The 14,113-nt window shown below is 46.0% G+C and overlaps 1 protein-coding gene across 3 annotated transcripts in view; it reads right to left on the reverse strand.

Moving 5' to 3' along the window:
* Positions 1-14,113, reverse strand: part of LOC119446390 (cationic amino acid transporter 4-like) — a 135,583-nt gene that overhangs the window by 90,506 nt on the left and 30,964 nt on the right. Inside the window, exon 2 of one of the 3 annotated variants that reach the window (XM_037710811.2) lies at positions 10,063-10,200. The exons of the other annotated variants lie outside the window; for them this stretch is intronic. Coding sequence (XP_037566739.2) covers positions 10,063-10,200 — 138 coding nt within the window. The remainder of the gene's footprint in view (positions 1-10,062; positions 10,201-14,113) is intronic. 3 annotated transcript variants of the gene reach the window in all.

Below are 14,113 nucleotides of genomic sequence, written 5' to 3' on the forward strand. Positions count from 1 at the left end.
ACGCAATCATCTCTCTCTCTCTCTCTCTCTCTACTCTGTTATCCACTCCGTGTTCCAGCGGACCATTCACCAGTGGCTCTTGATGGAACTGCGAAGAGCGAGGAAGGTTGTAGATCACGTGCCGCTTTCGAGGGAATGGTGGAGTTACACGCCCCATCTGCGAGTCTTACGTCGTCATCCGTCCTTCAAAGCCGCCGACGTTCCCTTTCGACCTTGAGAGCTGACACTAGGACACAAACAGAGGGTTGAGAAATACGCCCCAATCGCGCTTTAATTATGTAAAGGCGGTGACGCTTATACGATGAACGCTAACTGTATCAACGGTTCGAGCTCAGTGTCACGGTCAGCCCCGCGGCTTTAATTGAGGTGTCAGTTTATTATGTAGCAGCTAGCATACAAACGTCGGTAAGCGTGTGAGCGATCAGACATATTGGATAAATACGCTCTTATGTCGCTTGGGTTCCGTTCGTGGCCTTATGATTTTTGTTGGCATAGCCTTGCGATAGGATTTTATGATTTTCCAAAAGCAAATTGGCGTAACTGCCTGTTGTATGGCTATAACACTACCATGTCATAAACTACGGGAATGAAGACGTCCAGGACATATTCGCAAAAAGGCGGGAACACTGGGAGCCCTGTATTGCTGCACAATGGGACCATTTCAAGCGTGGCAGTGCTTGAATGCCCATAAATAAATCGCTTTCTTCAAAATAGAGCCAGCCTCTAAACATTATGATACCACCATGTATGCGAATGGGACATTGGTTTCGCGAACATCGTCGTATACTACATTTTCAGTGATACGTGATAATGAGTGTGTAAGAATTAACGAGAACATATTCGTTTCGCCAAGTTCGTCAAAACAAAACGGCTAGCAAAGTATCAAGCGAAACACGAAATGTTTCTATAGAACAAAGTTTCCATTCGAGTACAGGATATACGCTCGTATGCTTCAGAAAAGTGTGGCCCCGGTTCGTCGTATTACAGAGCGATGCATTGGACATGTGGCCGACGCGCCACTATCATCATCATCATGTCGGGAGCTATACCCTCGCACTATAGCGGCGGCAAAAACGCACGTGGCACTCCATTTCCTTTATTATCACCTTGAAGGCCCGAAGGCATTACACAAGGGGGGGGGGGGGGGGGGGGGATACAAACATGTGTAATAGTGGTTACGTAGAAAAAAAAATAAACATTGCTGATCTTGTACGACTTGAAACAATCAAAGAAAAATAACTAAATTAAACAAGACACACGCAAATACATTCGCGAACAAAAAGAAAATACACTAGATGGAAGCGTTGACAAGGGTAGACTATTACGAGTGGTTTATGAAGGGTTCTTGAAAAATGTACACTGGGAACAGACAGTTATTGAAAGTGATTTGTTAGGTATTCACGAAATTGTTTGCGGTTAGTACAGGTAAATGAGTGGTCAGGGAGCGCATTCCAATAAACGATTGCATCAGGAAAGAAGGAAGTGGTCATGGCAGACAAGCGGCCGGGTAAACGTACTATGGTAGAGCTGTGACTTATGCGATAGGAAGTGCGCAATGGTGGTTTAAGAAGGTGGTGCCTTGAGCGTGGATTGTAAAAGAAGGATTGCAGCGAACAAAGACGTGACGTGATGCGGCGTGACTTCATTGTTGGATGACCTAGTGTTTGCTTCAAGGAGGTGACACTAGTGTACCGTGAATAATGTGAAGTGAGGAAGCGGGTGGCTAACCCGCCATGGTTGCTCAGTGGCTATGGTGTTTGGCTGCTGAGCACGAGGTCGCGGGATCGAATCTCGGCCACGGCGGCCGCATTTCGATGGGGGCGACATGCGAAAACACCCGTGTACCTAGATTTAGGTGCACGTTAAAGAACCGCAGTTGGTCCAAATTGCCGGAGTCCCCCACTGCGGCGTGCCTCATAATCAGATCGTGGTTTTGGCACGTAAAATCCCATAATTTAATTAAGCGGGTCGCTTGGTTTTGAACGGATTCCAATGATGCGGTTAGGTAATCTTGAGATGGATGCCAGACAGCGGAAGCAAATTGGAGTTGTGGATGGACAATTGTCACGTACGCCAACTTTTTTTACTTCTGGGGATGCCTTTCTTAAATTTATTTGTAGATACCCGAGTGAGCGCGCAGCTTTGCGACGTATTGTTTGGATATGTGTTATCCAAGAGAGTGATGACGTCAAAATAAGACCCAGGTACTTGTAAGATGAAGTGGTGCTGATGTTGAGAGAGCTAATGCCATAAGTGGACTGAAAGGAACTGCGCTTTCGGGTAAAAGACATCGATTTGCATTTCGATAAGTTGAGAGGCATTTGCCATTTTTCGCACCATGACGCGATGGCATCGAGGTCACGCTGCAGGCAAAGAACATCATCAGAGGAGTTAACAGTGTTGTAAACTACACAGTCGTCTGCGAAAAGTCGTAGTTTACAATGTATGCTAGTCGGCAAGTCGTTCACATCGATTAGAAATAATAAAGGGGACAGACAGGCGCCCTGAGGGACGCCCGAAGTCACATGGGTAAGAGGTGAGCGGTGATGGTTTGTGGAAGTGTATTGTGTGCGCCCGGATAAGAATTGTTCAATCCATATGAGTAAGGTATTGCAGATTCCAAGTCCAGATAGTTTTTGCAGTAAGAGCTTTTGAGGCACCTTGTAAAAAGCTTTTGAATAATCTAAGAAAACGGCGTCGATCTGCAGGTTCCTGTCCATGTTAAGCAGAATGTCGTGGGTGAATTCGGCTAGTTGGGAATCACACGATAAGTGCTTTGGAAACCATGCTGAAATGGGTAGAAAAAATTAATTGCTTCCAAGTGTTTCATTAGGCTTGAGGCTATGATGTGTTCTAGTAATTTTGAGGGAATGCTTGTCACGGAGATTGGGCGGTAATTGGCAAGGTTCGAGCGGTCACCTGATTTAAAGATTGGCAAGATATTAGCTTTCTTCCAGTCACCGGGAACGGTCCCAGTTTCTAGTGATTGATTGAATCGTAAGCGAAGTACTTGTGCGGATACGTGAGAGGCATTCTTCGTAAGTTAACTACTTATACTATCACAGCCAGCGAAAGATGATGATTTAAGACTATTGAATAGGTTAAATATGCCCTCCGCGTAAATTTCTAGGTCTGGCATACCTTGCACTGTAGCAGTAAGTGTGGGCAGGCCAGGGACGTGAATGGGATCAGTAAAGACAGAAAAAAAATTAGTTATTTAGGGCAGTTGCGCATTTATCATCACTCGCCACTAGGTGATGCGTGGCAGATACGTATGCATGCCGAGTTATTTCACACCAATCCTGTTTTCCCGCGTTCGAGTCACGTGACAGTCACTCGATCGTATCTCACGCTTATTCATTGCGCTCGAAAGTGCACTTGCTTTTTGCTGCTCCGCGAACACGGCAGCGACGTCATCACCACCGCCGTGACACGTGACACCTTAACTCTCTCATTACTGGCTGTTCGTTTCACAGCTACCGGACTGCCGCATAAAAATTGTTCCCGCAGCGATTCAGCGCAGACAGTCGCGGTATTTTTTTTTCCGCTAACGCAGCCGCTCGCGGTGCTCGAACTTGTCACTCGCGACATGCCGGTCACGAGTTTCGGCCGCTAGTGTGAACGCAACTTGAAACACCTGAATGGAAGATGCGGCAGTGACACCTGGCCTACCGCCGCCAACGTTGACATGCAAACGAGGACGCAATTGCACGTCTGGCCTGTTATCGCTCATACGAAAGCCACTGGACGGTGGGACATCCGGAGTGCCTAGACGGGGTGTGTATTATCTGCTCCTCAACACTCGTTATCTCTTTTTTGAGGTGGCATTGAAACAACCGAATGGCACCCTGATTACGCGGCGTTACGCCCCTCTCTTCCTCAGTGTATAAACACGATACAACCCGCACGAGGCGTCGAAATGTGATAAGGGGCGATAAGAAGAAACATGCCATGTTAAGGCCGACGCTCTTCTGCTAACCAGACCACATGGAGAATGTTTGCAGAGCTGATAAGGTGCGCCTAGAACGAAGGAGTGAGTCGAGATGTCCCGTGTAAGCCATCCGGAACATTGAGTGAGTGACTTGATACGGAAAGGTGGGCGACAATGACCACGTTTTTCTCGCTGATGTCGAGGGGGGGAAATCACGATTACTCGAGGCGCGTTGTCCGGGAGAAAGAAAAAAAAAAGAAATTATCCCAGATCTGCACAATAGTCAGCATACGTACCACACATCATATAGAAAGCGAATAGTATCCTCTTCTCGTTTTTTTCTGTCAGATTATGCAACCAGCGATGTTGATTCCGATTGCTGCTATCCCTGATATCGACTGTGAAGTGTGTCACTATGAATTCTCTGTCACTATGAATTCTCGGTCATTATGAATTCTCGGTCATTATGAATTCTCGGTCACTATGAATTCTGGTCACTATGAATTCTGGTCACTATGAATTCTCGGTCACTATGAATTCTCGGTCACTATGAATTCTCGGTCACTATGAATTCTCGGTCACTATGAATTCTCGGTCACTATGAATTCTCGGTCACTATGAATGAATGTCACCATGAATGAAAGTCGCTATGAGCGAAAGTCACTATGTCACCGTGGTTGGAAATCAGTGCGAACGAACGAACGAAAGAACTAATGAATGAATGAATGAATGAATGAATGAATGAATGAATGAATGAATGAATGAATGAATGAATGAATGAATGAGACAATCTTTACCTCTCGGGATAGTTTAGCGCACGAGTTGATCAGTCCCTTAATAATTTATGTCATCAGTTAAGGCGTTTGATCAGCAGCCAGCAGCGTATCTTTAATGCCCTCTCAACGATGTCGAGATCTTATTCTTGCATCAGCCGACTACATTTTACATGAAATTTCCACATTTAAACCGGCTACCTAATCCTCTATCCATCGATCTGACTGTCATCATGCCGTATTTTATCTCACATGATCATAAAGGGTTATAGCATTGGTGTTACGTTGCATATCGGTTTCATTCCGATATTTATTTTTTTATTTTGGTAAAGAGCTAAAGTGCAACTCACACATTCAGCTCTCACTGAAAGGCGGGCGCTGTCATGTTCAAATGGACCTACAGAAAGACGTCACATTTTATTGCTGGGCGCTGTTATCTGCTATCACAGACCATCTCATAAAAAACACATTAATAACGACTAAGAGCTCTTTAAGTCCGCTCGTTTCTTCTCTCATCATCACCACGCGTAAAAATGACATTCCTTGTGGGTCCACTACTTACGTGCGACGATTATGCGTCTCGGGTATGTACAGAACAGCAAAAATCTTATTTGGAACACCTTAGTACTCGGCTCCCAATTACAGCTGACATATGCAGTGAAAACCTGGAGGTAATTTTTTAAGCACGGTTGTCTGCTTATAATGAATCGTATCAGTGACCTTTTAGCGGCATAGTCGAGGAAATGTTGCAGCTGCAATACATTTATTACGAGTGAAGGTGTTCCTTTTAAAGGGCACCATACCGTACGCCTGCCTCTAGTGTGATCAGTTTACACGGTATTCTTATGAACGTGTAAAGTGTACGTCACTTGCCTAAGCCGTTTATATAACCCGCTTACACACCTATGCGGATTCGCGCATATTTCATTCTCGTTCATTCTCGACGTTCTCTTCTTCTTCAACGACAGTTACTCGCTAGGGCATCGCATTATATGATTGTTGCAGCAGCGATATCCTTCCATTCAGAGGAGCCAGCAAGCCGACATCACGTTTTATCTAATTTGCCTCGCGACCCCGTTTCACCGACTCGCATATGGTAAAATTCTTGCGCAATTTCCTTTCTTTAAGCTCAGGAAGGAAAGAAAAAGAAATAAAGAAAAAAAAAATAAAGAAAGAAACAAAGAAAGAACGAACGAAAGAAAGAAGGAAAGACAGAGCCGTTTATTGATTAGTCGCACGTTTCATCTCGCATCACGGATTCGCTATGCAAAGCGACTAGCGACACGTTCTTTGGCCAAAAGCGGGATTTTTCTTTCTTCATTTAAAAGCTTCTTTTCTTTTTCTGTCTCTTTTCTTTCTTACTTTAATTTTCTTTCTTCTAAAATTGAATAGGCTGGTGCAGAGAGTGCTAGAGGATGCATGCTAATAGCAAGATCTGAGCGCGCTGGCCTGGCTTTGCGCAGACATAATACTGCGAGAGCGCATTAATTGTCCATCTTCCAACGCGTATACACGTTCTAGATTTTTATGCATGCTCAGTCCGTGCTCTGACCCCTCGTATCTCCCTTTTTTTCCCGGATGGACTTTTTGTTCTTGGCTGTGTGACGACATGAGAGACTCGTGGGAACTTTTTTTCTTTTTTCTTGGGACCCGGCTCAGCGATATGCTGCCACCTTGGGCGCACCGCGGTTTCAGCACATGCGCGTCGCCTCATGAATATTCAGAACGCTAACTTCGTAGCAGAAAGATGGCATTTGTGTTCATGTATACGTGCTGTCCGAACACCGTTCGCGGTGCTTTTCTTTCTTTATTTTTTTGCGTCGATCGCAGACAGGGCTGTGCATTGAAATGGCGGCCATCTCGAGGTTAGGCGGTTCGGTTTATTTCGAGAGGTCAGGTTGTTCTATCGCTATTATCTGGGAGAGAGCCCAAAATGCAGAACGCATGCTAAACATGCAGGAAGGAAGATTGTTTCTTCCCTCTGCTCTTTTAAACAAAAGAAAGTAGGCGTTTTGCGCCTCCTTACGTGGCACTTTAGCGCGATCTTGCGCGGAAGCTTCGGTTCCGACTCACGTTGATTAAATGATAGAGAAATGAGATGAGAAGCGCAGGGAGGTTAACTGGAAGAGAGGCTTCTGATTCGCTACCGTATACACTGGGGCAGGGAATGGGCGCTAAGAAAGACGGAAACAATAGCATTAAAAAAAAAGCAAACGCACGAAAAAGAAAGTGTTAGTTAAAGACAGCAAACAGACTGGGTGGAGGTTGGCCTCATACTTAAATTAAGGTCTTTAATGTCCGAAGGAATGCCACACATGGCTTATGTGGGACGCTGTAGTTGTGGGGGCTCCAGGATTAATTTCGACTACCTGTTTTTGTTTGTTTATTTGTTTTCAACGCGTAACCAAGTTCGTTCTTGTATTTCGGACCCCATCGAAGTGCGACCGCTTGGCGGTCGGGAATCGAGTCCACGACCTCGTGCTAAGCAGACGAACTCAATAGCCACTCAGCGACCGCGGCGGTTAGTGTAATCATTGTATCGCGGCCATGAAGAGAACCTAAGTGTTTCTTGAGAATGTCTTTATGAATGTACACTAACTCCTTATATAGAAGAAAGACTGACTTAACTACTCAGATTGGCTTCCGGACATACATTAGGGCTATCAAACGTTCGTAGTACACCGAGGGCTTTTTGGCTTCAGTAGGGCCTTATGCTTTTACAGAAAAGTTGGCTAAACTCGAAATTGATTTCTTTTTTTCAAGGGAACGTTATTGCGAGCCCTTCGCGTTTATTTGAACTTCGGAGTTATTTCAACTTCGAATCAAACCCCCGGCCTCGTTTTGAGCAGGAGAATGCAATAGCCACTGAACCACCACGGAAGGGGGAGGGGGGGGGGGGGGGCAGGAAGCGAGCGGTGTTACCGCTCGGGGTATGGGGGAATGAATTCATCCATACCTTGGAGGAATTCCCCCCATATCATGGTGTTAGCGAAGGGTATGGGGGGAATTAATTCCTCCGAAGGCTTCGACGAAGACGCATCCGGTGACACTGAGTCTAAGCGAAAAAAACCTTGCACATCTAGTTATTATAATATGTGTTCGAATCATGCATTTATATACCATCCGAAACGATTAAATTAGTGAGATTCAATTCTACATCAGACAGTGACATTACAGTTTACTTTCCCGAGGAACCAATGAACTCCCTCCACCATCCATATATATGGTAAAGTACTAATTTGGTTTTAATTCAAGTAACATGTCATATTTTGTGTGTTTGCCTAAATATGCACTTTCGCAACCCAAAAATAAAAATGAAGTTTCTGACTTTTCTGGATGTATAACTATATTTGGGCATGCAAGTTTTAAGCAAACAAAATATAGGATGACTATTCTTTCAAATCATTTTCGTATCTTACATTTCTTGTATGTTACGATAATCCACGCCACCACATTTCCCTTAAGCGGTCCTGCGAAGCGGTATACACCAAACGTGCCGCAAAAAAAGAATGCGTCGGCCCTTCACTCCGCGAAGATGATTAACCAGCGAAGCGGAAACGTGCGGCCCCGGTGTGTCACTGGGTTTATTCCGAGGGTTCATTAAAGTATTTCTCGAATCTCAATCATGAGGTTACACGCACGTTCGGCTGCGACGGAGAGAACGACGTCACTGACGGTACGCCCGCAGTCCGCCGTTGTGGCTCGTGTTCGATCTCTCGAGTTTGCTCGGTGGCATGGTTAGCAGCATTCGCCCGCCCATTGCCACTTGCGATTCTTCGAAATTAAATTGCTTCAAAACTAAATCTTCCCGTTACGTAAGACAATCAATGGCGCGTACCCCCCTAAGCAATGGCTCGTAGCCCCGTAAACGCAGCCTCCCCATTACGACGACAGAAGAGAAGTGAAATTCTAGGCTGGAATGATGAGCGGCAACGCAGCCAGCTGTGGAAGGCGATGACGACGCTCGATACAATGCTGATGATGATAGCTTTCTGTGGACAGGCGATTTCGTCTAGACATATAAAGCTTCGCTTTAATAAATAAGAGAAATTAGTTTTGTGGTATGCATACAAACTCGCTCGCTTTGCGATATAGTTGAGGATTTGCTCTTTTTAGAAATAACTCTATGCAAATGCTCCACTACCACACTTATATGCTCGGCGAATTCGGTCAGAGCGAAGGCCGCCGCAATGTTACATGTCAAAAGCCTCGGCACAAGTTCCGGACATTTGAGACCAACGGCAGCCCCTCGGAATCTGGCATCTAACGCATGGAGCAGTCATTTGAGAAGCCAAGTCGTTTTATAGCTGGGCCAATGCCAGAGACACGTATGCAACAGGCGGTAAATAGAAGACTTATCTGTGTCAGAAAAACACGTCAAGTAAAGAGAGTAATGCAAATACTTTTTTTTTGTGCAAGCACGTAAACATACTTATCGCGGATGTCAACACGTGGCAATAAGCCTCGTATAGCAGGCTATCAGATCACGTGCGCTCGCGTAAGTCAAAACGGTTCAATTTCCGGCCTTCTCGCCCGTTTCCAGTCAAAGGAACACGGCAGCAGACGCCGAGTATGAACTCGTAGCAGAGTTACAAAGTAATATAAAGAAAAGAAAGCGTAAAATTGGGACTCCAAACTGCCTACATATACAGTAAGTCGAAAATCTTCACTCTTCGGTGATTTCGCCATTTCCAGCGCAATATACTCCGCAGGAGACGCCGGTGACGAAGCTATACAAGAAAGCTATCGTTCCAACAAACACATAAATGAATGAACGTGAAATTAGGAAAGTAAAACACCATGCATGGTAAGTAAAAAAAACAAAACAAAAAAAAACAATTTAAATTTTGGCGATTTCGCCCTTTCTCGCCCTAGCCAGTCGGCGACGGACGCCAACCGCGAACCTAACAGGAAAGCTATCTTTCTAAGCAAATAAATGAAAACACGAAGTTAAGGAAAGAAAATGCCAAACGAGTGAGTCGAAAAGCCCATCAATCTTTCCACCCTTTCCCGCCCAAATTACTCGGCGACGGTCGTCTACCACAAGCCTAATAAAACAGCTATCGATCCAGAAAAAGGTAATTAACGAAATATGAAATTAGACAATTAAAACGCCAGACAGGGATATTATACTGTGCGCTTCACCTATCGTGAAAAAAAAATTAACCCATTGACTCACATCGTGGCGTTGGTGGATCCTTGCCGTCCAAAAAACCTAATAAATCAGTTAACGATCCAGAAAACAGAAAAAAATATATAACTAAAAAGAAATATGAAATTAGGCCAGTAAAACACCGGACAGGGACGTCAGACTACAGGCTTCGCCTTTCGTATGAAAAATTGACCCCATTGACTCACATCGTTGCGTCGGTGATCCTTGCCGTCCACGCGCGATCCATTGAGCAGTGACTCGGTGACCTCGGCGTTGTCGGAGCACAGGGCGCTCTTGGCGACCGCTGCGGCGGAGCTCATGGCGATCGTCCCAGTCGGAGTGTTCTTTCCGGACCAAATGACGACGTCGAAGAGGAAGAAGGTGTGAACGGTCGACGACGACGACGACAGGGGGGCGGGAGGGGGGGGGGGGGCAGCAAAGAAAATGCAACAGAGTGGGAGTGACGCCTTACACGTATATACTTCGCAGCGGCGACGTGGTGGGGGGTGGCGGGGGGACCTCGACGGATTACTGGTCGCCCTTATATACGGCAGTTTGGTAACAGCCCGGGGCCATTAAACGATCAGCGACGCTGATAACGCGGTGTCTGCTGCTGCTGCTGCTAGCTCGGTCCCTCGGTCGCTGCGCGCGCTAGGCGGCTAGGGCGGCGATTGCCGTGTCAGCGGGCGGGCAGACAACACACCGCGCGGGCGGCTTATAGCTAGCGAGCTAGCTAGCTAGCTAGCCGGTTACTTTCGAAGACCTGCTGCGCTCAGTGAAACCTCCTCGCCAAGACGCGGAGAGAGTGAAGACAAAAAAAGAAAAGAAAGAAATAGTTGAGGACTCGAGTGTTTAGCGTTTCCTGTAGCGAGACTGGCGGCGACGCTCTCACGTTGCGCTGGCCGCGCGTATATTGTGTCTTCATTTGAATAAACGCACTGACTTCGTTAAGGATGCGCTGCCTGTTACACGACGCAGGAGGTATTATACTATGGGGACGGAGGAGATGCCGAGTGGGTGCGCAGCGCTTCGTACTATATACTACGTGCCTCCGTTCGAGCTCAGTCTCTGCCAAGTCTCGAACGAGAAGTGTGTAGTGCTGTGGATTTGGAACAGAGCTGAAATACGAGAAGCGCCGTAGACGTAGAGGCACTTTCGGATTTGTCTCCGACTAACCGCCATTCGTTCAATATTTTGACCACAGCTGCGCCCAATATTCTTTACGTTTTACCTATATAGGCTTTATAGGAGCTGCGCCAGCACATAGCGCATGCATGTAAGCGAGGCTGTGATACGGCTAAAGCTCTATATCGAGGCTCCGCTCCGCGTGCCGTGAGGCCCGCTCGGGTGCGGAGCGTATGTTCCGCTCTTCCGGCTGAGCGTTCTAGTGGTCACGTGACCACTGCTGACGGCGAGCGGATGAACGCGTGTAAGCCGCTAAAAGGTCGCGTCAGATCGCCTGATTGGTCCTTTAGCAAAATGGAGAAAGTTCTAGCCTAAACGTATATAACCGAAGACGAGCACGACAGCAGCAGCGATGGTAGCGACATCTATATAGCGCCGGTGCGTTCAGCCAAAGCGCACTGAATTGCTATCACGAAGGGTGCAACTATGTTTCTATTTATCGGCTGGCGTAATCGCTTTGGCAGTGACAAAAGTTATGAATGCACCTTGTACATTTTCTTATTAGTTTTATTATTGGTCTGTTTTTTTTTTCATTTTGATGAGAAGAGTCATGAAAAATGAGAATACTTTTAGCGTTATAGTTTATTACACCTTCAGAACTCGTCGCCAAAAGCGTTGCTGTTCGTGAGTACAGGACTTCCGGTATTTTGGGGCGCTTATTCTGGACACGGTCTAATTCCGCCAAATCGAATTCTGCCATATTTGCGTTCTGAACCAATCAGCGATGGCACAGCCGCCAGATGAGCCAATCAGAGCTGAGGTGATGGCGACAGTGCAGCAGTTTATAGAGAGAGTGGCACATATATTATTTCAAATGCGGACGCGTATCGCGACAGGATATTTTGCCTTGCATGAGCACTGATTTCGCGTGACTGGTCCCGCTCCGTCGACGATATGGGGCACCTTATGCCCTATGCCTTGCCCTTTAAAACAGTGGTGGGCCGATTGGATCTGTTGTTCACATACCTTTCTAGAATTGGCCTTCTCGGAAACATTTTGACAAAGTTCGCTTCGGGACATAGAAAGACAATTTTTCGCCATTGTCTGACCTGCAAAATCTCATTATCGGCGTAACTCGTGTGTGTTTTTTTAACTTTTCTTTTCTCTACAATTCTCCAGAATCATTTTATCACCGTTTCCCCTCCCTATATGGAGGGTAGCATGTCAACGCTCATAAAAACGCTTTAAAATATCCCCCCCGCCCCTCTCTGTCTCTTTTTATAGTGTGCATGATAACATCGCCTCCCTATAATACGGGTATGTACGACACACTAAAGCTCTCTAAAGCTAACGGTGGTAGCCGACATTCTAGCTGATATTACGAGGAAGACATATAGAGCTGGGCAGGTCATGCAGTGCATAGGGCAGATATCCGGTGGTCTATTAAAGTTACCGAATGGGTTTGAAGAGAATGAAAGCGCAGTGCAAAGTATCAGGTGGTGTGCCGAAATGAGGAAATTTGCGGGGTAGATGAGGTACCGGATGGCGCAAGACTTGAAGATCGCTGGGGCAGACATTTGTCTTGCAGTAGACATAAACAGGATGATGATGATAATGAAGACGATGATGATGATAATATAGTTTCTGATTGAGCCTCTCTTCGTTGAGATTATGCGTATGTGGCGGTCGACGCAGTCGACGCCTCTGCTGCAGGACAAACTGTTGCACGTGCCGTCGCAAACACACACCTAGGCGCCGATTCTTAGTAGGGTGGCACAGCTTTCTTTCTTACTGCTCGTTTTGTTTTTTATTATTGTTATTTCTGACAACGCATAAAGGGCAGCACAAGCGAGAATAGCAGGAAAGACAGCCGGTTTCTACATGCCCGTTATCGATGGCGCTAATCGAGAGAGTCGTCGAACAAGCCCCGACGCCTCCGAACTAGTCGGTGAAGGACGATGCGAGAAAGGCGTGCACTGTCTGCACACTCCTTCTACCTTCACTCGTATCGCAATTCACGGTCAAAACAATCGCGAGTGTGTCAAGAACGTTTCAATGACGCGCTCGCGCCTCCAGAGCGAGCGACCTGTTTGTGTATTCCTGTTCTTTTTTCTTTTTTTCATTCGCCTTCACGATCTCCACACAATGCAATGCTGATTCGTTTCATAAAATTGCGGCCCTGGAGAGCAGGAAATTACGAGGTGTGCTTTGGCACTGGAGACTTACTCGAGGCTCGGACTCGGGACGACGACCGGACTCGTGCATTCCCTTGACAACGCTTTTGTTAGGCTTATAAGCCTAACAGCTTAAGCCTCTTGTTAGGCTTAACCCTATCTGAACCTTCCATCTTTAGTGTCTCGTTACTATTAAACCGTTATAGGTTTAGAGGTCATGAGAGTGTGCCGCTATGAGCGAATACGGGCGACATTGCATTCCGTCCACGATCTCGTGTGCCACTGTTCCCCCTTCGAAAAAAAAAAAAAGGAAAAAAAAATGACGCCAGATTCTTCAGTAGACTGGACAATGGGTCTTTTATGGAAAATCAAAAGAAAAAAAATCGTGAGAGTCTTGCCTCGCAGCTCATCAGTCCAGAAAACCACCACGCGCTTTTGTATAACGCTATAGTAGCTGAAAGCGAGATTTCAGTAACGGATCTCAAAGGTAATTTTAATGTATTTATGCCACTTTGGCGTAGAAAGCTTGCTATATGCTGAGTCTTTAGATCATTTAGAATTCAACGCAGTACTTCATTACGAATAAACGATCGACTATATAGAGCCAAGTATAGACGACAGGGATTTCGAAGTACTTTTCCTTATTTTGGCCATTGCCGATCACTAAATGTTTTGAAACTTACTTAGTTCAGCTTCGGCGTCTCTTAGAATACAATGCTGTCGATCTTTCTCGTCAAAATCTTTGCCGTCATGGCACGCTTGTGCGGGAAAATACACGGCGGTTTCGCGAGCTGTCGTTCGTTCTTCTGTCTTGGCTTGGCTTGTCAAGTCTCTTCTGAAGGTAAGACTGTTCTTTCTTTCTTTTTTTTTTTAAAGTGCAAAACGGTAACTTACTAATGCAGCTGAAATGTTTCTTTTTCTCTTCAGTGTCGATTTTAACTGCGTTATAGACAGGCCG

The sequence above is a fragment of the Dermacentor silvarum genome, chromosome 3, assembly GCF_013339745.2.
Source record: "Dermacentor silvarum isolate Dsil-2018 chromosome 3, BIME_Dsil_1.4, whole genome shotgun sequence".
Taxonomy (NCBI): domain Eukaryota; kingdom Metazoa; phylum Arthropoda; class Arachnida; order Ixodida; family Ixodidae; genus Dermacentor; species Dermacentor silvarum.